This window comes from Anolis carolinensis, chromosome 1, assembly GCF_035594765.1.
Source record: "Anolis carolinensis isolate JA03-04 chromosome 1, rAnoCar3.1.pri, whole genome shotgun sequence".
NCBI classification, from domain to species: domain Eukaryota; kingdom Metazoa; phylum Chordata; class Lepidosauria; order Squamata; family Dactyloidae; genus Anolis; species Anolis carolinensis.
In genome coordinates, this window is record NC_085841.1 from 303,915,289 (window position 1) to 303,942,843 (window position 27,555).

The 27,555-nt window shown below is 39.8% G+C and overlaps 1 protein-coding gene across 1 annotated transcript in view; it reads right to left on the bottom strand.

Annotated features, from left to right (window-relative positions):
- Positions 1 to 27,555, bottom strand: part of mybpc3 (myosin binding protein C3) — a 104,947-nt gene that overhangs the window by 20,975 nt on the left and 56,417 nt on the right. Inside the window, exons 19-24 of the mRNA XM_008105214.3 lie at positions 26,206 to 26,235; positions 25,944 to 26,080; positions 20,170 to 20,253; positions 12,837 to 12,996; positions 9,556 to 9,660; positions 3,272 to 3,460 (exon numbers count right to left, since the gene is read on the bottom strand). Coding sequence (XP_008103421.2) covers positions 3,272 to 3,460; positions 9,556 to 9,660; positions 12,837 to 12,996; positions 20,170 to 20,253; positions 25,944 to 26,080; positions 26,206 to 26,235 — 705 coding nt within the window. The remainder of the gene's footprint in view (positions 1 to 3,271; positions 3,461 to 9,555; positions 9,661 to 12,836; positions 12,997 to 20,169; positions 20,254 to 25,943; positions 26,081 to 26,205; positions 26,236 to 27,555) is intronic.

Genomic DNA, 27,555 nt, shown 5'->3' on the forward strand with positions numbered 1-27,555 from the left:
TTAAAGCCCCAAACAATTTGGAAATGTGATATTTAAAGAAGTCTACTAGAGCTGGAGTATTAATATCTACTGGAGGGGATCTTTTCTGGTTTCCACCAGTAGGACCAATGCAATGTATGAAGACATAAGTGAAGGCTTTCTCTTCTGTGGCATCCTGCATATGGAATACCTTTCCCTTGGAGGCCCAAGTGGTTTCATTTTAGTGATCAATAAAATCTGGTTGTTTATTAAAGCCCTCGAGGTCTAGTGATTATATCCAACTTGGTAAACATAGAAGTTGCTATCTTATTTCAAATTTTAAAAATTATTATGTTTACTATGTTTTCTGAATGTTTTCATTGTTTGCATTGTTTTAGATTTTAAATTATTTAAACTGATTTCATTCTAAATTGTCCAGAGATCTTATGATATGAAGTGTGCTATAAGTAATTTAGAATAATAGTAGTATCATCATCATCATCATCAACAACAACAACAACAACAACAACAACATCTAGACCAGCGATTCTCAACCTGGGGTCCCCAAATGTTTTTGGCCTTCAACTCCCAGAAATTCTAATAGCTGGTAAACTGGCTGGGATTTCTGGGAGTTGTAGGCCAAAAATATCTGGGGACCCCAAGTTGAGAACCACTGATCTAGACAATGCTGTGTGGTAGAATCTCCTTCTCTGGAGGTTTTTAAATGGAAGCCAAATTACCATCTGTTGGGAGTGCTTTGATTGTCTATTCTTGCATGACAAAATGGGGTTGGATTGGATGACCTTTGTGGTTTTTCCAACTCTTATGATTCCATTAATCTAATAATAATATAATTGTCAGCTCTGAGTGCAAGACTAGATGCAAGTATTCATAAAGACATTGTCTGCTGTCTGCATTCACTTTGATTGTTTATAGAAAAGGCTAATGAAATTCCAATATTCATCCTTAATGCCTAGTAGGAATGACAATAGTAAAGGAGATACTAATATATCTACAATAACTGTTATATGAGATGTTTAGAAGTTCATATATGCAAAAGAGCCAAGTTACATCAGTCTGGTTTTTCAATGATAGTAAATATTAAGACCAGGAGGTATGTGGATGGAGGTGTTTTAGAGGGAGATCTAAAGCAGTAGTTCTCAAACTGTGGGTCCCCAGATGTTTTGGCCTGGCCTTCAACTCCCAGAAATCATAACAGCTGGGATTTTGGGAGTTGTAGGTCAAAACACCTGGGGACCCACAGGTTGAGAACCACTCATCTAGAGTCTTATTTGGGGAACCTGGGGTGTGGAAATATATGTGTACAAATTATAGTGGGAGATGCGAATTAATATTTTGGTTGATTTTTATGGCTGTTTATACTGGGCAGTTATGGATGACCTAACAAGCCAAGGAATTGTCAGACCTCTGGCTTTTCTTGTAGAAAACATGTAAACTTTGCTCCATAATTTATTAGATCATTCATTTGTAGTTACTTTTTTTTGATTTGTTTGTCTCCCAGGACATCAGAGAAATTATATACACATCTTCAGTCTATATATCTAGTTTGTTGGGGGAAGGAGAAAACCCAAAGCTAGGAAAAGCACCCAAGTTTAGATAAAGAAAATGTGGAGCAAAGCTGAAAGAAGTATGTTACCTATAACCAATAAGCCGTATTCATCACCTTATTGTGTCATCTGATCACAGCTATACAGTATGTACCAAAGAAAACATCAGATATTGTGGATGCATGCAAACTATTCCAATAATATCCCTTGTTTACTCCATAAAAGTCATAAATATTGGGAGAGAGGGTAATTTTGAGGAATGCAAGAGTAGCTCCAGGTTCACAAGTGATATTATCATCTATAAATCTAGACCAACATTGCCATTGCCACTGATGGTGTTTAATGTTTTCCCTTCCCCAAAATATTTTGAATTAAGGAGTTGCCATTTCCACCATTTAAATTGTATTTTTGAAAACAAAAATGTTCCATTGACCAAAACGACCCCAAGCAGCTTCTTTTATATGAAGTGACGGCTATTCAGTAATGTTCATTCAGAGTCAGACTCATACCATTTAGATTTCATGGAATAAACTAAAAAACATTCAGTGAAGTAGTGTTTTGTTATGCCATATGTGCATTAATCATAAGACAGGAAAAGTTGTTATATTTAAACAAATTGTTTATATGAGTTAAATATTTCAGCTATGCAGAATGTTCTGTACTACCTTCCACCACCATTATTTGAAAAAATACAATCACACAACAGATGAAGTCTCTGATGTTAGTATCCTACCAGATGGTATTGCAATAAATACATGTTACTTACTTACTTGCTTATAACTGCATTTCATTTAAACAGAGTATTAATTTAAAAACCAAGTGCATCACACATTAGAGGAATAAAGATGTGAGCACATTACCAAACAATGCGTGTTACAAACCCAACACCTCTTTCTCCAAAGCTGTAAGATTGCAGCCTTATTTCTAACCAAGTAAACCTTTTGTTATTCCATGAAAACCTTGGACCTTTTAGCTCAGTTGTTTCCTGCAGAGGGGTTTGTATTTCTTCTGTCTTCTCAGCCTGATGATCAAGTGGTGGTTGAAGATCAGCGTTCACCATCTCTTCCTGGGGAGCGGTTTCCTCTGCCGGATCATCAGGGGGGACTTCTAGTTTCACACCGTCACCTTCGGAAAGCTCTTCTACTTGTTTATCATCTTCTGTGAGCTGAACCACCACTTTAGTCATTTTTGTTACTGTTGTTCCTCAGGTGTTCAGATGTTCCTTTCCCCTACAAGACTCGCACCGTTTGCCCTTAGCTGAGAGACCGATAGAAACACTGCAGGGCGAGGGTCAGAGTGATTATTTATAGAAAATAATTCCATGGATATTTTCTTAATGAGCTATCCTTGGAGCTCCATGGGGTGGGCAGATTAATGGAGCACTAGTGATATACTATGATATGTGCACCCATCACGGAACAGGGGAAACTGAGAGGCAATAGGAGGTCGCTGTCAATTAGTTCCCCTCTCGCGTCCAGACCCAGCTTGCCTCTCACACTTCTAATTTTAACAGTTAGAAATTCATCAGCAATTTCATGAAATTGGAACCACCCTGCTCCCATTAACCAGGAGGTATGTACAAGCAAAAACGGTTAGAAATTGTAAAACAGATACCTAAGTAGTTGGCTGTTTGAAAAAATCAAGAATTTTGGGGAGGAAGAAAATTAACGTGTGTTTGTATGTTTCTCTTGTCCACCTTCTGGAGATTTTAGAACAAATGCCCGGTCTGTTGACAGCACACTCACCAATTGGCATGAAGGGCTGTGAGGCAGGACTAGGCCGGGACATGCCCACTGAATTCACAGCATAAATTCGCATTTCATAAACAACGCCTTCAATCATTCTCTTTGCTTCATAGGTCAGATCCTTCAGGAGGTCAAAGTTCAGTCTCATCCACCGGTAGCTTTTTTTCTTCTTCCTTTCTAAGATGTAGCCTGCAAATAGAAAAGAGAGCTGAAGTTGTATGCAGAAGGTAACTGCTCCAAGAGCCAGATCTACAAGACGTACAAGTGTAAAGCAATTTTGCATTTGCTCTCTCCCAAACCAGTTCTTTTACACTTGTATTTCCGAGATTCTGTTATTCAATTGCTTAATGCACGGATTAAAACTGGCATGGATAAAATATTATTTAATTGGTCGGGCACCTGTCTATTAGTTAACTCACTAAATTAACTTAATTAAAACTAGCAAAATCCTCAAATAACAATTAATTGAACCAACTAATGCTTGTTGTCACTTCCAAATGAATAATTTATTACGATCAACAGATCAGACCAAACAAGTGGAACCAAACAAACACTATTAATAACAAAGTCACATAAAAACAAACACTATTAAATAAAAAAAAAATCCCCTGAGTTTATGGTGTAATTTTTGCCAACAAGTGAGCCCTGAGGCACAAAAGCTGGCCACTATAACTGCTACCATTGGATTCTGATCTGCCAGCAAACAGTGTATGTAAAACTCATCAGTTCTTCCAGGAATGCTTTGTAGAATTGGGTGGATAAAAATATGCCAAAAGCCAGAGGAGAAGGAACAATAATACAATACATGTCTTATTACCTCCACTGAGCCAACACCACAAGAAAATAAGCGTGTATCATAGGGGACATTGTTATACCTCCCCTCTAATCAAGCTGAAGGCAATACATTGAAATTTGCTAGGTGGGATGCTTTTCTGTATTTTGGAAGGGTTAAAATGTTAAAATGACTTGTTAACATAAAGACTGACCACTGTCTCTGAATTCAGGATATACATTAGCTGCAATTACATGGTACTGCAACTCATTATCTATAATTTGCCATTACATTTCCTTTTTTGCTTTCATATATCTCATTGCCAAAATAATGGTCCACTTCCAAACTGTCAGGAATCCTTATACTAGGTAATTCCCTCTCCCTACTGTTGCTCCCTTCAGTCCAAAAGAAGCCTCTCCTAAAGGTTGGGAAATGGTTGACAATCACAAATGGTATATAGGGTGGTGGTGATGATGGCTGCTAGAAATATATTCATACTACATTGTCATTGCACTTAACTGTAATGCTTCATTGTATAGGTTCCTGGGATTCATCATTTAGTGAGATACAGTAGAGTCTCGCTTATCCAACATTCGCTTTTCCAATGTTCTGGATTATCCAATACAGTTTGCCTCCCACCTCACCCACAGCTGTTTCTCTAGGCAGCAAGGATTGAACTTTTCATGAATTTAATTTCCAACAATGTTGCTACTGTATGTTCATTTTATGCAATTCTATCTTTATTTGTAGTCAATTTGTTAGTAGCCAATGTTTTTAGTTTGTTTTCAATATATTGCAATGTTTTGGTGTTAAATTCATAAATACAATAATTACTACATAATGTTACCGTGTTTTGGACTGCTTTTTCTGCCGATTTGTTGTAAAACATGTTTTTGGTGCTTAATTTGTAAAATCATAATGTAATTTGATGTTTAATAGGTTTTTCCTTAATCCCTCCTTATTATCCAATATTTTTGCTTATCCAATGTTCTGCTGGCCCATTTATAGTGGATAAGTGAGACTCTACTGCACTTAACATTTTCTGCTAGAGCATTGTAATGCTGTGGGAGTCTAAATCTCATCACCTCATACTAGAATTAAACAGCTTGATAATCTACAGATGAACTAGTCTCACTCCTTCCCACCTGTCACTAAGGAGGTTGTTCAGGTCCTGAACCAGTGTCTGGCCGCTGTGTCGGACTGGATGAGGGCCAACAAATTGAAATTGAATCCAGACAAGACAGAGGTCCTCCTGGTCAGTCATAAGGCTGAACAGGGAATAGGGTTACAGCTTGTGTTGGACAGGGTCACACTCCCCCTGAAGACACAGGTTTGCAGTCTGGGTGTGATCCTGGACTCATCACTGAGCCTGGATCCCCAGGTTTCAGCAGTAGCCAGGGGAGCATTTGCACAACTAAGACTTGTGCGCCAGCTGCGCCTGTTCCTTGGGAGGTCTGACTTGGCCACGGTGGTCCACGCTCTGGTTACATCCCGTTTGGATTACTGCAATGCGCTCTACGTGGGGATGCCTTTGAAGATGACCCGGAAGCTCCAATTAGTACAACGGGTGGCAGCCAGACTAATAACTGGGGCGGCTTACAGGGAGCGTACTACCCCCCTGTTAATCCAGCTCCACTGGCTGCCGATATGCTACCGAGCACAATTTAAAGTGCTGGTTTTGACCTACAAAGCCCTAAACGGTTCTGGTCCAATTTACCTGTCGGAACGCATCTCCTCCTATCAGCCCACAAGAACCTTAAGATCATCCGGGGAGGCCCTGCGCTCGATCCCACCTGCCTCACAAGCGCGGCTGGTGGGGACGAGAGACAGGGCCTTCTTGGTGGTGGCTCCTCGGCTGTGGAACTCCATCCCTAGTGATATCCAGCAGGCTCCATCCCTTCTGGGGTTTAGAAAGAAGTTGAAGACCTGGCTATGTGCACAAGCGTTTAATGAATGAACTCAGTTAGCGCTGACATGGATTGGATTAAGGCTCTTGCACAAGGTCTGATGGATGACTGGCATATATATTCAGCATTGCACTGTGTTAAATCTTTTATATATTGTATTTTAATATGTTATTTAACTATTTTAACTGTTTTATTATTTTATTGTATTATGATATACTAGTAGTGATCCTGCCAGTTGTGTAAGCTGTCCTGAGTCCCCTCGGGGAGAAGGGCAGGGTAGAAATAGCGAAAATAAATAAATAATAATAAACTACAACAGCCATCAGCCAACTATTGTGAGAGTTTTAATTCAAATATTTAGAGGGCATCAGGTTGTCAACTGCTTCTGCAGCACAAAGCCTCCCTATTTTCTCACGAAGTATGATTGATTTCTTTATCATATTTTTGAAACTTCAACACAGCTGTCTTTTGGGAATATTTAACAAGGAGTAAGAAAAATATTTCTGTAAGAAAAGGAGTTGAGATTAATCCCACTGTTATAATCAAATCCATAAATTAAATAGTTAAATATATTTTAATCCGTTATTCCCTGTTTCATTCTATTTGCTCACTTAAATTGCGGCCTCACCAAGGCATAATTCACCCCAGTAACCTCATTTGTTTAATCTTCTGATAAGCAGCCCCTCTTTTTTTCATGACTCTTACACATAAATTTGCAGTGGACTGATTTGACGATCTTTCCATGGATGCAATTCAAAACAACTGTAGTCCATTTGACCCGGAGCCTGGTTGTGACTATTCTGTCATCTTGTCTAATATATCATATGATTATCTAGAGACGTCTTAACAGAGCCATTGGTAGTATGGCAAATACTGCTAATATTTTCCAGAAATGCTTCTATACCTCTTAGCCAAGTTTAAATGTGCTTGGAAAAGAAATGCTTCCCAACAAAAGCCAAAGGGAAAGCTGATAACTGCTAACAAACTTACAGACTGAAAAACCTCTCACTCTGTAACTGTCATGGATATGGATAATGGAAAGAAATCTGGTAAACAAGTCAAACATCAGCTCAGTCCTTATGTTTACTGTAATCTAATTTAATGGACCCAATTGGCGCATCTGGTCAATTAAGCGCTCATTCACTTGCAAATCTTCTAAGATAATATATGACTTATGAGCCATTAACCAAATAGGTCATTCCTTAATTAAGAAATACATTAATTAAGTGATCTAAGCTTTAAATCTCTAGATAAAGCTAGAACATCCAGGCAGACTATAATGTTCCTCCATTAGTTTCCATATGGTTCTAATTTTAACATCAATGTGTATCTTTTTTACTTTTTACTAGTATGTTTGGTTTTATTGGCCTATCTCTAATTCCCCCCTCCCCCCAGTATAATTACAGAAACACACACACACACAAAGCTTTAAATATTGACTTTGGGCTTTATGTTGCATAATCCTCTACAATCAAAAGTGGAGTTTGGAATAATAAGTCATTTCTAGCACTTTACTCCCACTCCTGACTCGATTGTCCTGTGTTTTTGCACATACCTGCCCCTCCCATGCAATCTGCAGAGCACCACGTTTTAGTTTAAAGGCCTATACATTTTTTTATGATTTTTATTACTTAACTGTTAATTACATTGCTGTTGTGTTTTTAAATTCTATTGTCTGACTTTGGGTTTGGTCCCCATGTGAACCTCTCCACGTCCCCTCGGGGATATGGAGGCGGATTATAAAAATAAAGTATTATTATTATTGTTATTATTACTCATTATAATCTTTGAAAATAGATTTGTTGCCATTACTTATCATGTTTTTTAAAGTAATTCTTTGCAGCAATTCTTTCATTTGCACACTATTTTTGTTACTTAGAAAAAAACCATAGAAGTGTTCAGAGAACAGTTACCAGAAACAGTTACTCTTTGTACTAATAAAGTAACTTAATCTACAGAAGTGTGAGTTCATTCAACTCCCCCCCCTTTTAAAGTACCTTTTCACAGGTAATTACATTTCTTACAACGTGGAAGCACGTGTCACTGTGTTTGGTGGGACTTATGCTAGTGAACATGACTGAAGCCTTACATCACATATGACAGCAAGAAACTCTTTTCAATAGAAATACAGCCATTGTGATTGAAAGGCAACTATTTTTAAACCAGTTTCATGTTCTTATTCATATACACTTGCTGTTTAATTTACAGGTACCAATTCTTATTCATACATGCCTTGATTCACTTCCTTTATGCAGAAGACTATTAGCTATGGAAGCATATCAGAACTATTTAGGTTCTGTAGTGTAAAGTCAATTTTATGGCCTTTGATTATAAGCTCACAACAAGGTTAGACAGGCTTAAACCCATTGATTTCAACAGGCTTAACTGTGCCAACACTTGGGATTGTGGCCTTTAACACCAGCCGGTTCTGATGACAGTTTCTTCCTGTCTCCCGTCCTGATACTTGATATTCCTATCAGTGACTTTGCTCAAGGGTAGTCTTAACTTAGTGAAATGTGTGCCAGACTGAAAACTCCTTTGGGCATTATAGGACTGACAGAAGAAAGCGAGATAATGCTGGGCTCCATCTTTCTATGTTGTGTATGTAAGATCCAAAGTTGGGAGATAGAAAAATAGACATATGGAACTCCTTGTCATGTGTTTCCACTCTGGGAATTCCATAGGAAATGGCAATGACTCCCACTTCTTTTGTTACCAATTATACATAATATGTTAAGCCAGCCTTTGATGGGGCAGGAAGTGGACACTTGTCCTTTAGCAACCACATTAGACAGGGCTTTTTCTGGCAGCATATGCCAATTGAGCACTAGATGATCCACAGACCTCGCTGGTTTCCAGCAAACAACGCAGAGGAACTTCCGGCGGGGCTCCATGGGTAATCTAGAGCGGAGGCGGCGTATGCCACCACAGGGACAGCACGGGAGGCTTCCCATGTTGTGCAGGAAGCAATAGGGGGAAATAGGGTCGACACTTCCTTCCATGGGATCAGCTTTTTCTCGAGCCGAGCAATAAAGGGCATGGTTGCTGGATTCACCATGATGTGTGGTGATTCCAGGAGCCTATGAGACAAAATTGCAGGTGGTAAAGACAAACACATAATAAAACTAAACTAAAATTATTTTTAATTCGAGGAGGTATTTTTTAAATGAAGGGATCAACATTATTCTCTATTTTGATAGAGGCTGGCATTCTGCATTGTAGTTATGTATTTGTAATGTAGCTATGTTATGTATAGTCGGCTCTCCATAGCCATGGATTCTGCACTCACGAATTCAACAATTCAAGGCTTGAAAATACCGCTCCCCCCTTTAAAAAAAAATTCAATCAAGATATAAAAGCAAAACATAGGTAAATTTATTACTACTACTACTACCAGTTTTTTTTATAATGTGGTTGCACTATGAAGCATCCAACTCAATTGTGCGCAGGTCTCCGTCCCATAGTGTCTCCTTAGAAATTGAGGTGGGCTTGGGAAGTCCATTCCTTAGTCATGTCTAGATATTTTTATGGAGCTACAAATGTGAAACAGGATCTTGGCTAATATTTTTTGTAAAGTGTCTTTTGATGGTTCTAGTAACTCTTACCCAGCACTGGTTGTCCTCCATCATATTTAGGAGGCTGCCAATGCACCGTGCAATTATCTTCACCAACATCAGTGATTTGGGGAGCCTCAGGTGGGTCAGGTACATCTGAAGAAAGAGAAAGGAAAAGAAATAAGGAAGACGAGAAAGTTTCAAAGAAATGTTATTGTGACCGGTGGGTTATTTTTAAAAACTGTTTTTGATGTTAAGAGTTACCTTCACCCTACGTTTGCTTTTTATACTTAAGCTATAACATCGAATGCCACAAGATATGATGAAAACCTCCAACATATCTAACTGGAAAAAATGAGTTGAGAAACTAGTAGTCAATAGATACTATCACTATATCTATATGTAGCCCGAGAATACCAGTTACTAGAGAAAAAGGATGGTGTCCCAGACATACACCATGTGCAGTGCTGTAGGGCAAGGATCTAGCTTTGAGGGTGTCCACTGGAAGGAGACTAGTGTAATGTGCCATGTTATCACATGTGGGAGGGGAGTGTTACAGGCAATATGGGGCCTATTGCTCTGATGACTTGTTTATGGGCCTACCAGAGGAAATTGCTTGGCCATAGAAAGCTGGTTTAGATATTCCTCCCAACCAGTCCTGCTCTTCTTGTGGCCTTTCTGTAGACAGCTAGATTTATGCATGCATTTTAGTGGCTCTCATCTGAATAAAATATGACCAGCAGGCAGTATGTTTTGGTTTGACGCATTTGTTAATATTACTTGCATGTAATATTACTGAAATTGATTAGCTTATTTCTCTTGAAAAAATCTTGGACTTGAAGTCTTGAATGAAAATCGAGAAGTCGTCACAAAATGAATGTATTAAAACTTATGTCAAAGAAACAAGGTTGTACACCACACTAGGTGGTGGTGCGTGGTGGACATTGTCCCCTCCCGTGCCCACTCAGCAGGCTTCATTAGGATGTTTCAGTGTACCCAAAAATCATTAGGATGTTTCAGTGTACCCAAAATCATGTTTCCCAGCTGCAATTTTCACCAATTGTGTCTGATTTATGTTTGTTTTAGGGGTTTTTTTTGGGGGGGGGGGGAGTTGCAAGCTCGTGTTAAGGGGAATGCAAACCCCCACATTTCAGGTAGTTTTGGGCAGTTTTCAGATATGTGTGTGTGTGTGTGGGGGGGGGGGGTTGTCTAAAAATCTGCCCAAATCATTTAATTTTTCCCCAAATGATCTGAAGTCTTCTGGGGATCCCACAGTTGCATAGGCCAAACTTTCCCCACCCTTGGCATACACTGATGTTTGTGCACATGACGTTATGATATGCCATTAGACCAAGAGGGGGGAAAAATCAACTCTAAAAAAGGGTGATGGCAGTGGTGTGAGTGTGAACAATGGGTCAGACTGAATGGAACCTATTCCAACTGTTCAGATGGCTGGAAACCCAAAGGGCATTCTGGAATTTCCTGAAAACTCAGATGTGTCCCCTGACTTTACTTACTGTGAGCATAGTTGGGTTTAGGACTAAATGGTCCAGAATTGTGCCAGAAGTTGTCATACATTGTGAGACTGCCATTGCTAGCTTTGGTGTGAGTGTATTATTAGAAAAAAATATGTATATAAATATGGCAGAATATAACTTTCATTAGGCCATGGCAACTTAGGCTCCCACATTGCTGCCAAAATTGCCACTTTCAAAGGAATTGCTGCCAAAATCTGCCATGGTGGTGGTCTCTTCTGCAAGAGGGAGCCAGAGTATCTCACTGGACCATATAGTAGAGGCTGGGGAGACGTCACTCCTTTTATCCTTAAATGAGCAGCAAGGAGGAAAGAAAGGGACAAAATGCCAACAATCCTTGTGGCACCAATGACAGTAGCCAAGTATGCGGCAGTAAAGTCCTTTGAGAGCCTCCAGAAAGTGCTACAAGGACTAAAATACATGTTGCATGCTCCTGGTTTAGTCAATTCATTAATAGAAAAACTTTTCAATTAACCCACAAAATTTTCATCACTAACTGGGTATCAGACTGAAAAGAAACAGTTAATTATTTTAATGTAATAAGTGGCTTTCTCTCTTCTCACTCTCTCATGCATGCAGGATTATCCCTCCAAAGATGTTACCTACTACACAGACAAGCACATACTTTATCCTCCATCTCTTTCCTCAAATCAAAAAAAGAAAAAAAATCCCCTCACACAACAATTTAGCTTCAGAACAAGAGTCTCATTTGCACCAATGGGATCTCTTTTATTGTTCTGAATGCCATGCAGGGGATGGGACCAAGGAGGACATGCTTCAGCTTGTACCTTCCCTGTAGACCAGAGGGTCCCCACCCTGATCTAAAACAAAGAGAATATACTTTTTATTCATTAGTATTGTTTTAAATACTAATATGCAAAATTAATGCAGATTCAATGACTGATTGAATTGCTTAATGGCGAACAATCATACAAAGATGCAGTCACCAAGACATTAAACTGGGCAAAACCTCTAAAGATGGTTCAAGTATATGCGAAACTCTGTAGCAGAGTGACTTTGGATAGGTTGTTGCTGTTGTCATTGTGTGCCTTTGAGCCATTTCAGATTTATGACAACATTAAGCAAACCCATCAATGTTTTCTTGGTAAGATTTGTTCAGGGGGGGCTTACCTCTGAGGCTGAGAGTATGTGAATTGCCTATTGCCACCCAGTAGGTTTCCATGGCTGAGTGGGATTCAAACCTCTAGAGTCATAACCTAAGGCTCAGACCACTGAGCAGGGATACATAATCAAAGCACGCTCAATAGATGGCCACTTTCAGCCCCACAAAGCCCCACAAATTGGAAATGACTTGAGGGCGCATACAACAGCAATTTGGCTCCAGACACAGATTGGTTTGGATTCTATTAATACATCTCAACTAGAATAGTCAGCAACTGTAGACTCTACTATCACTTTTGCCCTGTTTCTGGTACCCCTGAAGTCCTACTTCCTATAGAAGGCAAGGTGGGAGAATGATGGATACTGGGATGGAAAAGCGACAACTGCAGAATTTTCTGTCCCACTAAAAAGTTTGCATTTGCACCAGTGGATGCAATTTGCAGGAGACAGACAAAGAACTAAATATTCTTTGGAAAGCAAGGCTATATATCCACACTACAGAATTACAGTACTTTGTAATACCACCTTAACTGCCATGGATGAATGCTATGGAATTCTGGGATCTGTAATTCTGTGAGATATTTACTCTTCTATCAGAGAGCTCTACTGCCACAACAAACTTCAAATCCCAGTTCTCCATAGGAGGATGTAATGGCATGCATCTCTCTTGCTCACCAATAACTTTGACTGTGATGTCAGCTGTATCCTCTCCTGCTGGATTCTGAACTGTAACCTTGTAGACTCCTTCATCTTTCTTCTCAGTTCCTTCAATGGTAAACACACAGTGGTCTTCATATGTCTCCACATGGACTCTGCCATTAGAATCAGCAAGCAGCTATGGACAATTTGAAAAGAAAAGGAATATAGTTACACTGGGTGTTGAATGGGAAACCTGCCATAGCATTTTCAATGGCTTGAGATGGAGTGCTGGATTTACCATTGGGCTCAGGTGTGCTTAAGCACAGGGCCCCACTGGCCAGGGGGCCCCATCTTTCTGCCATTTTTGAAATTTATGATGGATTTTGCTTGTGTGGTGAAATTCTACATTTGAAGGTGTTCTGTTTCAGACATCATGATAGAGTTGATGGTCTATGGGCGTGTGCCACAAAGCAGACAGTGCAGGCCTACCTACTGGGCCTCCCTCCTTTAGGACCCAGATTGGCCAAGCTGGCTATGGTTTATTGGAGTTGAAGTCTCACACATCTGGAAGGCCAAAGATTGGGAACCGCTGATATAGACAGAAAAATAATGCAGGATTGTTGGGAAAATATACTTATAAATAATCGAGAGTGACTTCATATGCGGTTGTTTTTATTATTATTGCAGTCAGCCCTCCACATTTGTGGGTTTGACTTTTGTGGAGATGATCATTCCAGATTTGATTAAATGTTCTGTCTAGAAATTTCTAGATACTCTAGTATGACTCTTTGGCTAATTTCCACGAGAAGCTGAACATAGAGTTACACTGGAGGACTTAAAGATCTCTAGAATCTAACCATAGAGAACCTAGAGATTCCCAGAAAGGTGCTCTTTCAAATAAAAAAAATGTTTTTTTAAAAAAAATCACGGTTTTTCACTTTCATGGATGTCCTGTGCCACTAACCTCAGTGACTATAGACTGTCTTTATTATTATTGACTTATATCCCATTTTGGGTCCCTCAAGACTGGAACCCAAATCAGCTCAAACTTTAAATGCCCTCAAAACAATTAAAACTTACAAAAAGAAAATATTAAAAAATAATTAAACAAGTTACAATATTAAATCAATTCAGTTAAAATATATCTAAACAAAATAAAAAGATTTTTAAATTGTTCAGCTAAAATGGTACAAGAAAGGAATTCAGTGCAATAGTGTAAGCAGAGGAAGGAACTTGATTTTGACTAAAAGCTCTGTCAAACTGGTGAGAAATCTCAGGAATTGGCAAGAGTCAAAGCTGAAGTTACTAGGATTATTCTCTAGTTATATTTAGGGTGCAACTAGATGCAGGAATGGAAATGTTATCAAACACCACTAGCCCCACCCCTAATAAAAAAGGATTTATAGCTAGGGATTTATAGTTTCCCTAGGGCAACAAGCCATAATGAGATACAGTGGTGCTCTCTCTTTTGTATAAAACTCCCAGCCCTCCCCCATCACTCCCAGGCCTCTCTCTCTCCTCTGTAAACTATATTTTATTCCATTTTTATTCCTATAAATCTATTAAACATGTTCTATTTTACTTCTGAGACAAAAAAACATTAACCTCTAACTGATCTAGGCCAGAAATGGCCCCAGGCGTGGCTCAAGACAAAGGAGACGTTGGTTCATTGCAAAATCCTTTTTCTAGCTGGTCTAGAAAAAGACATAATAACTTACATTTCTTTCTTTCTGTGTAACTTTTATCATTTTATATAATGTATCTATTTCCCAAGTCTGAAATGTATAAACTGTACTTTTATTTTGACTTATTCTTAAATGTACTAAATATAAGAAACTAAATTGCCTGACTCAAGCCAAAGTCAGGAATACTGTCTTAGCCTCAAGCAAAGAATATAAAAGCAATAGGCATTTTGTTTACCTAGCCCATGTGAAGACTACAAAGATCAACTCTCATTGTTCTCCGGGGCCTGGGTTTCACAATCCCATCATCCCCACTCTGGACCCCTGATGGCCTGGAATGCCAGCACTTCCGGGAGACTCCTCTCTGCCCACAGAGTTTCCCCCACCTGGCTGGGAGGGGATTTCCAGCCACATCATTGGTGAATTTTGAATCTGGAACTTTATTAATTATGTTGTCGAAGGCTTTCATGGCCGGGATCACAGGGTTGTTGTATGTCTTTCGGGCTGTGTGGCCATGTTCCAGAAGCATTCTCTCCTGACGTTTCGCCCACATCTATGGCAGGCATCCTCAGAGGTTGTGAGGTATGGAGAAAACTAAGCAAAGAGGTAAATATATATCTGTGGAAAGTCTAGGGTGAGAGAGGTCAGTGTGAATGTGTGTAGTTAATCACTTTAATTAGCATTGAAAAGCTTATCTGCTGTCTTCTTCCTGCCTCTGGGGCATCCTTTGTTTAGAGTCGTTAACTGCCCTAGGTTGATTCATGTCTGGAAGTCCTCTGTTTTCAGAGTATTGCTTTTTATTTACTGTTCTGATTCTTGAGTTTTGTAATACTGGTAGCCAGATTTTGTTCATTTTCATGGTTTCTTCCTTTCTGTTGAAGTTGTCCACATGCTTGTGGATTTCAATGGCTTCTCTGTGTAGTCTGACATGATAGTTGTTAGAATGGTCCAGCATTTTTGTGTTCTCAAATAGTATTCTGTGTCCAGGCTGGTTCATCAAATGCTCTGCTATGGCTGATTTCTCTGGTTGAATTAGTCTGCAGTGCCTTTCATGTTCTTTGACTCTTGTTTGGGCGCTGCGTTTGGTGGTCCCTATGTAGACTTGTCCACAGCTGCATGGTATCCGGTAGACTCCTGCAGAAGAGAGAGGATCCCTCTTGTCCTTCGCTGACCGTAGCATTTGTTGGATTTTCTTCGTGGGTTTGTAGATAGTTTGTAGGTTGTGCTTCTTCATCAGCTTCCCTATGCGGTCAGTAGTTCCCTTGATGTATGGTAAGGACACCTTTCCTCTGGGTGGATCTTTGTCTTGACTCTCATGGCTTGTTCTTGGCCTTGCAGCTCTTCTGATGTCTGTGGTGGAGTATCCATTGGCCTGTAGAGCCCAGTTTAGGTGGTTGAGTTCACCTTGGAGGAGGTGAGGTTCGCAGATTCTTTGTGCACGGTCTGTCAGGGCTTTGATTGTGCTCCTTTTTTGACTTGGGTGATGATTGGAGTTTTTATGAAGGTATCTATCTGTGTGTGTAGGTTTTCTGTAAACTGTGTGGCCCAATTGTTGATTGGGTTTGCGGATGACCAGAACATCTAGAAATGGCAGTTTTTCTTCCTTTTCTTTTTCCATGGTGAATTGGATCACCCAAGTCAAAAAAGGAGCACAATCAAAGCCCTGACAGACCGTGCACAAAGAATCTGCGAACCACAGGCTCATCGCATTTACAACCGCCTGGAACGCAACCTCTTGAGAGAGAGAATCCACACCATCCGTAAAGAACTCGCAAACACAGACAAAGAACTGCTGCACCTCCACATCAACATCAGCCAAAAGATGAATACCCAGGACTGGGATAAAATAGACAGCCTTACCTACAAGAAAATGGAGAAAGACATGGTTCTCCACACCAAGAGACAAAAACAAAAATTTGACAAATGCCGTAAGCAACAGCCAAAGCCAGAACTGGATAAATCACGGACCATCATCAACCTGACAGACAGACAACTCACTGAAGACCAAGTATCCATTCTAGAAAAAGGAGGAAATTTTGCAGTCACCACCACCAGGATCCCAGTAGAAAACATCATTGCCAATGTTGAATCAGCAATTTACCAGCTCCCTGAGGAAGAAGCAGAGGAGGTAAGAATTGAAACAGCAAGGATCCTGAGAAATGCAAAACTCCCCCCCAGCAACATAACGAGAAAAGAAAGACAGGCCATCAAAGATCTCAACTCAGATCCTGAAATCATCATTCTTCCAGCTGACAAGGGGAATGCCACAGTAATCATGGAAACAAAACAATACAAAGAAAAAATCAGACAACTTCTAGATCCCACAATTTACAAGAAACTGAAACAAGACCCCACTAACAAAATCACCAGAAAAACGAACACTCTAATCAAGAACTCCTCCATTAACTTTGACATACGCCAACAGCTGTGCAAATCAGAAGCCCTCCCACCCAGGCTTTACGGACTCCCCAAAATCCACAAGGACTCCATCCCACTCAGACCCATTGTAAGTGCCATTGGATCGCCGACTTACAACCTGGCAAAATTTCTGGCTACACAGCTACAAACCCACATTGGGCTCACTGCACATTATATCAAGGACTCTACACACTTTATAGAAAAGATCAGCAACCTCAATCTAAGCACCAAGGACATCCTGATCAGCTTTGATGTGGTGTCCCTTTTTACCAAAGTCCCAGTAGCTGACACCCTCACACTAATCAAACAAAACTTCCCAGAAGACATCACAGCCCTGTTTCACCATTGCCTCACCACTAGCTACTTTCAGTGGGACACTGGATTCTATGAACAGAAGGATGGAGTGGCCATGGGGAGCCCTCTCAGCCCAGTAGTAGCAAATTTCTATATGGAATACTTTGAAAAACAGGCCCTAGAAACAGCACCAAAAAAGCCAACTGTTTGGTTCAGATACGTAGATGACACCTTCACAATTTGGAGCCATGGAGAGGAAGAACTCAGCAAGTTCCTGGACCATCTTAACAGCATCCACCCAAACATCCAATTCACCATGGAAAAAGAAAAGGAAGGAAAACTGCCATTTCTAGATGTTCTGGTCATCCGCAAACCCAATCAACAATTGGGCCACACAGTTTACAGAAAACCTACACACACAGATAGATACCTTCATAAAAACTCCAATCATCACCCAAGTCAAAAAAGGAGCACAATCAAAGCCCTGACAGACCGTGCACAAAGAATCTGCGAACCTCACCTCCTCCAAGGTGAACTCAACCACCTAAACTGGGCTCTACAGGCCAATGGATACTCCACCACAGACATCAGAAGAGCTGCAAGGCCAAGAACAAGCCATGAGAGTCAAGACAAAGATCCACCCAGAGGAAAGGTGTCCTTACCATACATCAAGGGAACTACTGACCGCATAGGGAAGCTGATGAAGAAGCACAACCTACAAACTATCTACAAACCCACGAAGAAAATCCAACAAATGCTACGGTCAGCGAAGGACAAGAGGGATCCTCTCTCTTCTGCAGGAGTCTACCGGATACCATGCAGCTGTGGACAAGTCTACATAGGGACCACCAAACGCAGCGCCCAAACAAGAGTCAAAGAACATGAAAGGCACTGCAGACTAATTCAACCAGAGAAATCAGCCATAGCAGAGCATTTGATGAACCAGCCTGGACACAGAATACTATTTGAGAACACAAAAATGCTGGACCATTCTAACAACTATCATGTCAGACTACACAGAGAAGCCATTGAAATCCACAAGCATGTGGACAACTTCAACAGAAAGGAAGAAACCATGAAAATGAACAAAATCTGGCTACCAGTATTACAAAACTCAAGAATCAGAACAGTAAATAAAAAGCAATACTCTGAAAACAGAGGACTTCCAGACATGAATCAACCTAGGGCAGTTAACGACTCTAAACAAAGGATGCCCCAGAGGCAGGAAGAAGACAGCAGATAAGCTTTTCAATGCTAATTAAAGTGATTAACTACACACATTCACACTGACCTCTCTCACCCTAGACTTTCCACAGATATATATTTACCTCTTTGCTTAGTTTTCTCCATACCTCACAACCTCTGAGGATGCCTGCCATAGATGTGGGCGAAACGTCAGGAGAGAATGCTTCTGGAACATGGCCACACAGCCCGAAAGACATACAACAACCCTGTGATCCCGGCCATGAAAGCCTTCGACAACATAATTAATAAAGTTCCAGATTCAAAATTCACCAATGATGTGGCTGGAAATCCCCTCCCAGCCAGGTGGGGGAAACTCTGTGGGCAGAGAGGAGTCTCCCGGAAGTGCTGGCATTCCAGGCCATCAGGGGTCCAGAGTGGGGATGATGGGATTGTGAAACCCAGGCCCCGGAGAACAATGAGAGTTGATCTTTGTAGTCTTCACATGGGCTAGGTAAACAAAATGCCTATTGCTTTTATATTCTTTGCTTGAGGCTAAGACATAATAAGGAGGGATTAAGGAAAAGTCTATTAAACATCAAATTAGGTTATGATTTTACAAATTAAGCACCAAAACATCATGTTATACAACAAATTTGACAGAAAAAGTAATTCAATACGCAGTAATGCTACGTAGTAATTACTGTATTTACGAAATTAGCACCAAAATATCACAATGTTTTGAAATCATTGACTACAAAAATGCGTTGGATAATCTAGAATGTTGGATAAGTGAGTGATGGATAAGTGAGACTCTATTGTATAAGCAATCAAATATTAAAACAGAAAAAATGCCCATTTATAGTACCTTGATACCACCTTAACTACCATGACTACATTTTATGGAATGCTGGGATTAGTAGTCTGATAAAGCAATGAATCTCTTTGGGAGATAGTTCTAAATGCCTCAGGGGAAGCCATATCTCAAGGTTTCATAGGATGTTGCCATGGCAGTCAAAGTAGAATTATATCACTGTACCAGCCAACTGTCCCAACTTGGTAGGGACAGGCCTAATCAATCTCCTGTTGTCTCACTTTCTCAGCTGCTTTTAAAATGTCCTGGTTTTTCTCTCTTGCTCCTGGAATAGGGCATAAAAGTATGTCAGCGCAGGAGTTAGAGAGATAGAAATTTGAGGAGAGTGCTGCCTTCTTCCTTTAGCAGCCAAGAACTGTGTGGACCGAACACTCCCTAGGAGTGGATACTCGGGATACGTGTGGGTTGATTGCCAACTTACTGGCCCAAAATCAATATGTGATTTGAGAAGAAAGGGCCTTAGAAAGAGCTCCTGGTTTTGCCTATATGGGTTTTGAAAGGGGGTCAAAAAGGATTCTGCCCCTTATCCCTCTTTGAATGCCAGTATGAGGTTGTTGCTAGTTGATGGTTGCACACTGCAGAAAGGTACAAAACACTCTGCAGAAGAATCTGTGTGCATTCAACTGTGGAAGGGATACATGGCACTTGTCCGTGCTCCCCTAAAGGTCACATAGGTTTGCAGGAGGTGCCCAAAAAGTTTGATAAACATTACCCTAGTTGCAAGTGTAATTGAGTCTAAAGGAAGATGAACTCATATAGCTTCAAAGAAAACACCATATTTGAAAATAAAACAAGAATGTATTATGCCAGAAATTAACATCCCATTTCGTCTCAATTTCTGAGTGCATTTCAGGTTCATAAATGGGCTGTTAGGAGTTAGATCTCTCAGGTGGACTATTTGAAAAAATAAGAAACTTACTTTGTTTTCACCTTTTAGATCTTCACATGTGTCTGCAGTTTCTGTGGCTTTCGATTTGTCATTTATTAGCACCATTTCCTTGTTCTGTAAAAGTCACAAAACAGGGGAAGGCTTTACTGATGAGAACAAAGGAAACAGGATCAGCCATGTTAAAGCAAAATACATTCTCTACTCAGTTATGGATATTGATATTGTTGTTGTTATTTACGATCCTCAGAGAATAGGTAGCAGGTATGAAAGGTAGACAGAAAGTGGTAGAGAATGCAACATAAGAAGGGATTAAAAATAAATGTTATTTCCTCATAACTGAATGGGAAACCAAGATTTAAGTTCACCCCTATTTTTACAAAAGTGTGTTACAGTAGAGTATGATCTTCTTATTCAAGACCTTCAACAGATACCTGAAACTGTGGATAATAGCAAACCTTATATTGTGACTATACTTGGGCTAGAAGTATACCATAGAATAACACTGGAGGACTCAGGCCCTTCAACAAAGGTTCTCTCTATGTCCTCCAGTGCTATTATATGATATATTTGGGCCTGAAGAATACTATATATTCACATTGGGGAACCTAGGGAGCCCCACAAACATATCTGGGGGAAATAGTTTTTGGAATGGATATCAAGTCTGTGGATAAGGGGATTCATATTATATTAATATTGAATTAGGTCACTCTGTGTGGGCATGCTAAGTTTTTTTGTCAGAGCTCTGGTCTTGATTCACTTCTTTGTAATGATTTGGATGATGAAGCAGAGGACATGCTTATCAAGTTCTCAGATGACATCAAATTAGGAAAGGCAGCTAATATCACAGAGGACATAACAATGATTCAAAATGACCTTAATAGATTGGAAAACTGGACCATACTACATTTGGACAGGAAAAAATGCTTAAATATAGAATAGGTAAAGGTAAAGGTTTCCCCTGATGTTAAGTCCAGTCATGTCTGACTCTGGGGGTTGGTGCTCATCACCATTTCTAAGCCGAAGAGCCGGCGTTGTCCGTTGACACCTCCAAGGTCATGTGGCCAGCATGACTGCATGGAATGCCGTTACCTTCCCGCCGGAGCGGTACCTATTGATCTACTCACATTGGCATGTTTTTGAACTGCTAGGTTGGCAGGAGCTGGAGCTAACAGCGGCCGCTCCTGCCGCTCCCGGGGTTTGAACCTGGGACCTTTCGGTCTGCAAGTTCAGCAGCTCAGCGCTTTAACGCACTTCGCCACCGAGGCTCCTTAAATATAGAATGGGTGATACTAATTTGATAACTGCATATATGAAAAATATCTCAGGGTTTTACTGGATGACAAGATAAAAATGAATAAACAATCTAATGCAGAAACAAACAAACAAAACATCCCAAATGCAATTCTACTTTGCCTCAACAGGAATACAATGTCCAGATTTCAGACTGAGGGAAATAATAGTATTACTCTATTCTGCTTTGGTCAAACCTCACATCAAATACAGTATTCAATTCTGGGCACTGCAGATTAAGGACCTCTTCATATGGGGCTAAAATCGGCAGCATGTGCTGATTTTAGCCCAGGTCACCCATGGAGCTGGCTGGCTCCCACCAGTTGATGGCTGTACAGCTCTATGGGTGACGGAGGGTGGAGCCGATGCATGCCGCCACCAGGTCAACATGGGAGAGCTCCCTTGTTGCCATAGAATCAATGGGGGGGGGGGGAGCTCCCCCTCCCCCTTCCAGACACTAGGACACAACCTACTAGATTCAATTTACAAAAAAGGGTTCCACTTAGCCATTAGTAAGAACATCCTGAAAATGAGGACTGTGTGACTCTAGAATGGACTGCCTTGGAGGCTGTTGGATTCTCCTTTGGAAATTTTTAGTTGAAGATTTGATGGTGTCTCTTGAGAGTAATTTAGCAGAATGATAGCAGTTGGACTAGGTGACTCTTGTGGTCCCTTCCAGCTCTGTAATACTGATTCCCAGAATGTAAAGGGAAAATGTATGTTCTCAACACATGCAAAAATATAAGACTGGAGTCAAAATCAATGGCCCACAATTGATGAGAATCCAAGATCTTCCACTAAGGAAAACAAATGCTTTCTTTGCCTCACTCAGATGGGTATATGGAAGTTTGAAGGATGCTCAAAAGAAGCAAAGATTGCACCCAAGGGGAGTAAAATATCAACATGCCAGGTGCCAGGAGATATGAGCTTCCAAGAAATATTAAGTGTAAAAGCTGTAGGAAGAACCTCAGGAGAGATGTCAGTCCTGCACAGAAACTATCAAGGACAGAGATGAAAGAGGAACATAGTAAACAACTGATGACCAGGCTCCTTGCTCAAGAGTAGAGGAAAGAAATGAAAAGGAAGAGCAGTTCAGCACACACTGTTAACTAGATACCACAAGAGGTCAGTCTAGTTCTTCCCAAAATATGTTGCCTATCTGGAAGGCGCTGTGCTTTGAATCAGCAACTATCCAAGGAAAGTAAAGATTTGTTAGAGAATGTACAGTCCAAGAACATCTGTTAAGGAGGATATTGATAAGCTGGAATGTGTCAAGAGGAGGGCGACCAAGATAGCAAAAGGTTGGGAGACCAGGCAATGAGGAAGGGTTTAGGGAGCTTTAGCTTGCAAAAGAGAATAGAGATGGCCATCTTTAAGGATCCATCTTTAAGGATCTTTAAGGATCAGAAGAGATGAAATGTAGAAGACTGAGCTAGCTTATTTTCTGCTGGTCCAGAAACTAGAGCATGAATCAACTACAAGAAGCAAGATTCCACATAAACATTAGGATGAACTTATTAATGGTAAGAGCTGTTCAAGAGTGGAATACACTGCATTGAAGGATGGTGTATTGTCTTTTTTTTGGATGACCATCTCTTAGGAATACGTTTTTTGTTTATTCCTGCATGGTAAGATGTCAGATTGAATTACTCTTGCAGTCCCTTCAAACCCCATCTCTCTATGATTCTGTGATTTTATGCCTTCTGTTGAACATACAAAGTTCTGTGGCAAGCCAGTGGTGATAATCTCATGTTGCCTGTTTTATATGCTTAATAGATATACATACTGAATGCACAAAAATTCTCTGATGACTCTATTTCAGGAATGCCATGACCATCAATGGTTGTGGAATTCTTGCCATTAATGAGTATTCATTTTTCTTTTAAGCTTCGAAGTTACCAGGAAACTGAAGAGATACATCAGGAGCATTGATTCATATGCTTTGGTATCTGGGGTAAATATATGGAGAAGTTCTGTTAAAATATCTGATACAAACTTCTAAGAAATGACCTTGATTAAAATAAAGGTAGCTATGTACTCGTACAATGGAAAATTGTATAATAAGAGATATTATGAAGAATCTGATGACATTTTTACCTTAGAAAATTATTCATTTAAAAAAACCGAATAGTTGTTTATCTCTGGGAATGTGGGAATTGGAGTGACAAATAATATACAAAGGTCCTGATTTTTCCTGCTGCGCACATATACCACCCACTGAGAGCTACTTGAGTGGTTCCAGAAATTTTGTGGAAGTGACTGCCAATTAAAGATAAATTGTGAATTCCTGGTGATATGGAGTATGACTACTGTATTTGCATAGAATAAGCTCCTGGAGATTGCATAGATATGTGAAACCGCAGATCATAATGAACTCTATTGAAATTAAGGACTTTCAGCCCAGGAATAGTGCAGAGTCAGGCTGGAGGACTTGGAAGGTGCATAGATAGCACATATTCTGTTGGATATGTATAAATGAAACCGCAGGTCCTGGTCCCTGCAGATACTGGTGCCATTTTGTATGCCTAGATAAAGCTCTTTCTCCCAAAATTCCTGAGCAATACTTGGAGGGTAAAATCATTAAGAAATACTGTATTGGAGAGGGCCTTCTGACCCCTGACACCTCAATTGTAGAACACCTTTCCCTTGGAGGCCTGACGAGTCCCTGCAAGCCTTATTTTGACACCAAATAAAGTAACAACTGAGTTGCTGTGAGTTTTCTGGGCTGTATGGCCATGTTCCAGAAGCATTCTCTCATGACGTTTCACCCACATCTATGGCAAACATCCTCAGAGGTTGTGAGGTTTGTTGGAAACTAGGCAAGTGGGGTTTATATATCTGTGGAATGTCCAGGGTGGGAGAAAGAACTCTTGTCTGTTTGGGGCAAGTGTGAATGTTGCATTTGTCCACCTTGATGTGGGTGAAATGTCAGGAGAGAATGCTTCTGGCATATGGCCACACAGCCTGGAAAACTCACAGCAACCCCGTGACATCACAAAATAACAGCTTTTCACTAAAGGATTTGAGGCCTACCCTGTTTCCCCGAAAATAAGACATCCCCAAAAAATAAGACCTAGTAGAGGTTTTGTTGAATTGCTAAATATAAGGCCTCCCCCAAAAGTAAGAGCTAGCAAAGTTTTTGTTTGGAAGCATGCCCGTCGCCCACCAAACAAAACACCATAGCATGCAGGATTGGTAAATGTACATACCATTTGTATATGGAAATAATGGTAGTAACAAGACATTCTTGACAGAAGTCAGTTTGTCTGGTTTGGTTATGTTGGTTTGTGATGGCTACTGTGCAGTATAGAATAAATGTTCATTTTTTGTTCAACAATAAATGTGAATTCTTCTTCATGGAAAAATAAGACATCCCCTGAAAATAAGACCTAGCACATGTTTGGGAGTAAAAAATAATATAAGACACTGTCTTATTTTCGGGGAAACACGGTAGCTGATTCATCCCAAAATATTTACACACATGATTTAAAAATGATTTCCATCTTTTAAAACCTGTTTTTAACTTGTCAATTTATTTAGAGTAGTTTTACTTGTTTGCAAGCCAAATATATCGTGGAATTTAAACATTTTAATCAAGAAATACACCCATATTTTTAAAACTGACTTTACTTCTTCTTATTGGGTAAATCATCCAAAGCATATGAGGCAATGATCCTTGATAAATTTTAATGTGATAATTAATTCTCAGCTGCTCAAACAACATTCTAGATGCAGTTGAAGTGATGTGTGAATTTCTCTACAATCACAAGGCGGGACCACGTTGGTGTCTAGACTACTATAACTTTGACAAAACGTGGACTGCTGTTTACATTTTTGTTTGATCTCCTCCTATCTGTTTTCTGACAACAGGCAGTATTGCATGGCCAAAGAGTGTGCTCTGTCCTCAGGAGATTGTTCTGCTAAATAAAACAGCAGTCTTAGAAGTCTGTCTGAACATTAGAAATTGAAGAAGGGGTCCTCCACACAGGGTACACCAAGCACCAACACTTCAGAAACTATTTAGCCTGACACCACTTTAACTGCCATGTAATTTATTTATGAAACAAGTTGAATGAAGACAGACCTTTTGCAGCCTTGTATGTATGGATGGCAGTCTGAACTGGAACTTCTGCAATCTTTGGAGTCTCTCCACATGAGGTGGAACCATGAATAACTGGGACACCATGTTACTTGGAAAGTCTCTGAAGACAGCAGAGGTTCTCTGTGGTTCATATTGTCATCCTTCATACTGTAAGAAGTTGGTGGAAGTGGGGACAAAGGAGACATTGCTAGTGCATTCTCTTCTTCACATATTCATATAACATACTTCATGGATGATCAAATAGGACTTCTTCTTGTCTTCAATCATAACAATACATTTCCTCTCCTCACAGTGAAAATTCACAAATGTAACAACAACACTGACATATATTTTTACAAATCAAGTGAAGTAGTCCTGTAAGAAGTGCTTGTATTGAGCCATTCTGGAGCTCAGTGGATTTTAAGGCTGGTACCTTGTTTGCTTTCTGCCAAATCACTGTGGGTACTGGATCCCCTGATATTGGCACATCTAGTCTCAACTTGTTTCCGGCAACCACAGTAATGGTGTCAGGGGTCTGGCTCATGCAATCCAAGCGGATTTTGGGGGGCTCTGCAGCAAAAGCATAATAGCAAAGCATTATTTACCAAATATGATGAAGGATTATTCTAAGCCTAAGGAGACTTTTCTTTAGCTCCAACGTCATTCATTCTGGAAACAAGAAAAACTTCTCTTACCTTGTCTGGGCACAAAGTCAATCTTAATCTCTAGAAGAAAGGAAAAAAAAGGAAAGGTGTTGTTTAATCAAAGAATTATATTATTTAGTATATTTGTTGTTTTGAATATATAATTGTATTTCTCATGGTGTGAGGTATCAATAAGAAGTATGATGGTGATATTACTGCTACTGCTGCTGCTACTACTACTACTATTACTAAAGATTGAGCATACCTGATCCAAAATTCAAAATACTCCAAAATTTGAAATTATCTACATGTATGGCTGAGATAATGACACCTTTTCTTTCCGATAGTTCAAACTTTGTACCATGCACAGAATTATTAACAATATTGCGTATAAAATTATCCTGAGGCTATTTGTTTAAGGTGTATATGAAACATAACATTTTGCTGCTCTCCTTCAATATTTGTCCTCCAGATTGCACCGCCACTTTATGACCCTGTCCTCTGTGGTTTTTACTCCTACTTCCTTTCTCACCCTGAGATTTAACCTAGTGTTCTTGTGGCCCACCCTTGGTTTTATTGTTCTTTTGATCTTGTTTAATGTAATGTATATTTTTTTATTGTGTTGTTTAATGTGCTATGATTTGTTGTTCTATTATATTTTGTTATATTGTATTGTTCTGGGCATGGCCCCATGTAAGCCGCCCGAGTCCCCGTTGGGGAGATGGTGGCGGGGTATAAATAAAGTTTATTATTATTATTAGTTTATTATTAAAGGAATTTCTTGTATAGATTTGGGTCCTATCTCCAAGATATTTCATTATATACATATATGCAAAGACAGGTGTTACAAAATTTTAGAAAACTTGAAATCCAAAACACTTCGGATCTCAAATTTCGGATAAGAGTTACTCAACCTGTATTATGATTATTATGACATCCCTCCTTTTTCCCAATTTGGGATTCCAGGAAATAAATAAATAAAAGCATATAAAAGTAAAAAAAAAAAACAACCCACAACTAAACCATGATAAAATTAAAACCAGTTCAAAACATAAACATACAATGATAGGATGTAAGGGATTTAATTATATGTGGAAGATATTGCCCATCTCTAGTGTTTATCTCTATGTTGGATTTGCTACACCTTAACCACCTTCCTCAATTTCTCTTAGTCACTTTTCAGATGGTTATCCTAGACTGAAACAAACTAAATGCTTAATAAAAAAATCACATGGAAAAGAAAAAGTTCTCCACCCATATTCATTGCTTAAATTGCCCAAATTCCGAAACCCCATGCTTTGTGATATCGCTATGATGGGGACTTGTAATATAGTTTACCCAAGGTACTAGAAACCTTAAGAATTTTTTACGGAAGTGTTAACTCCTGAAAATTTTTATAGC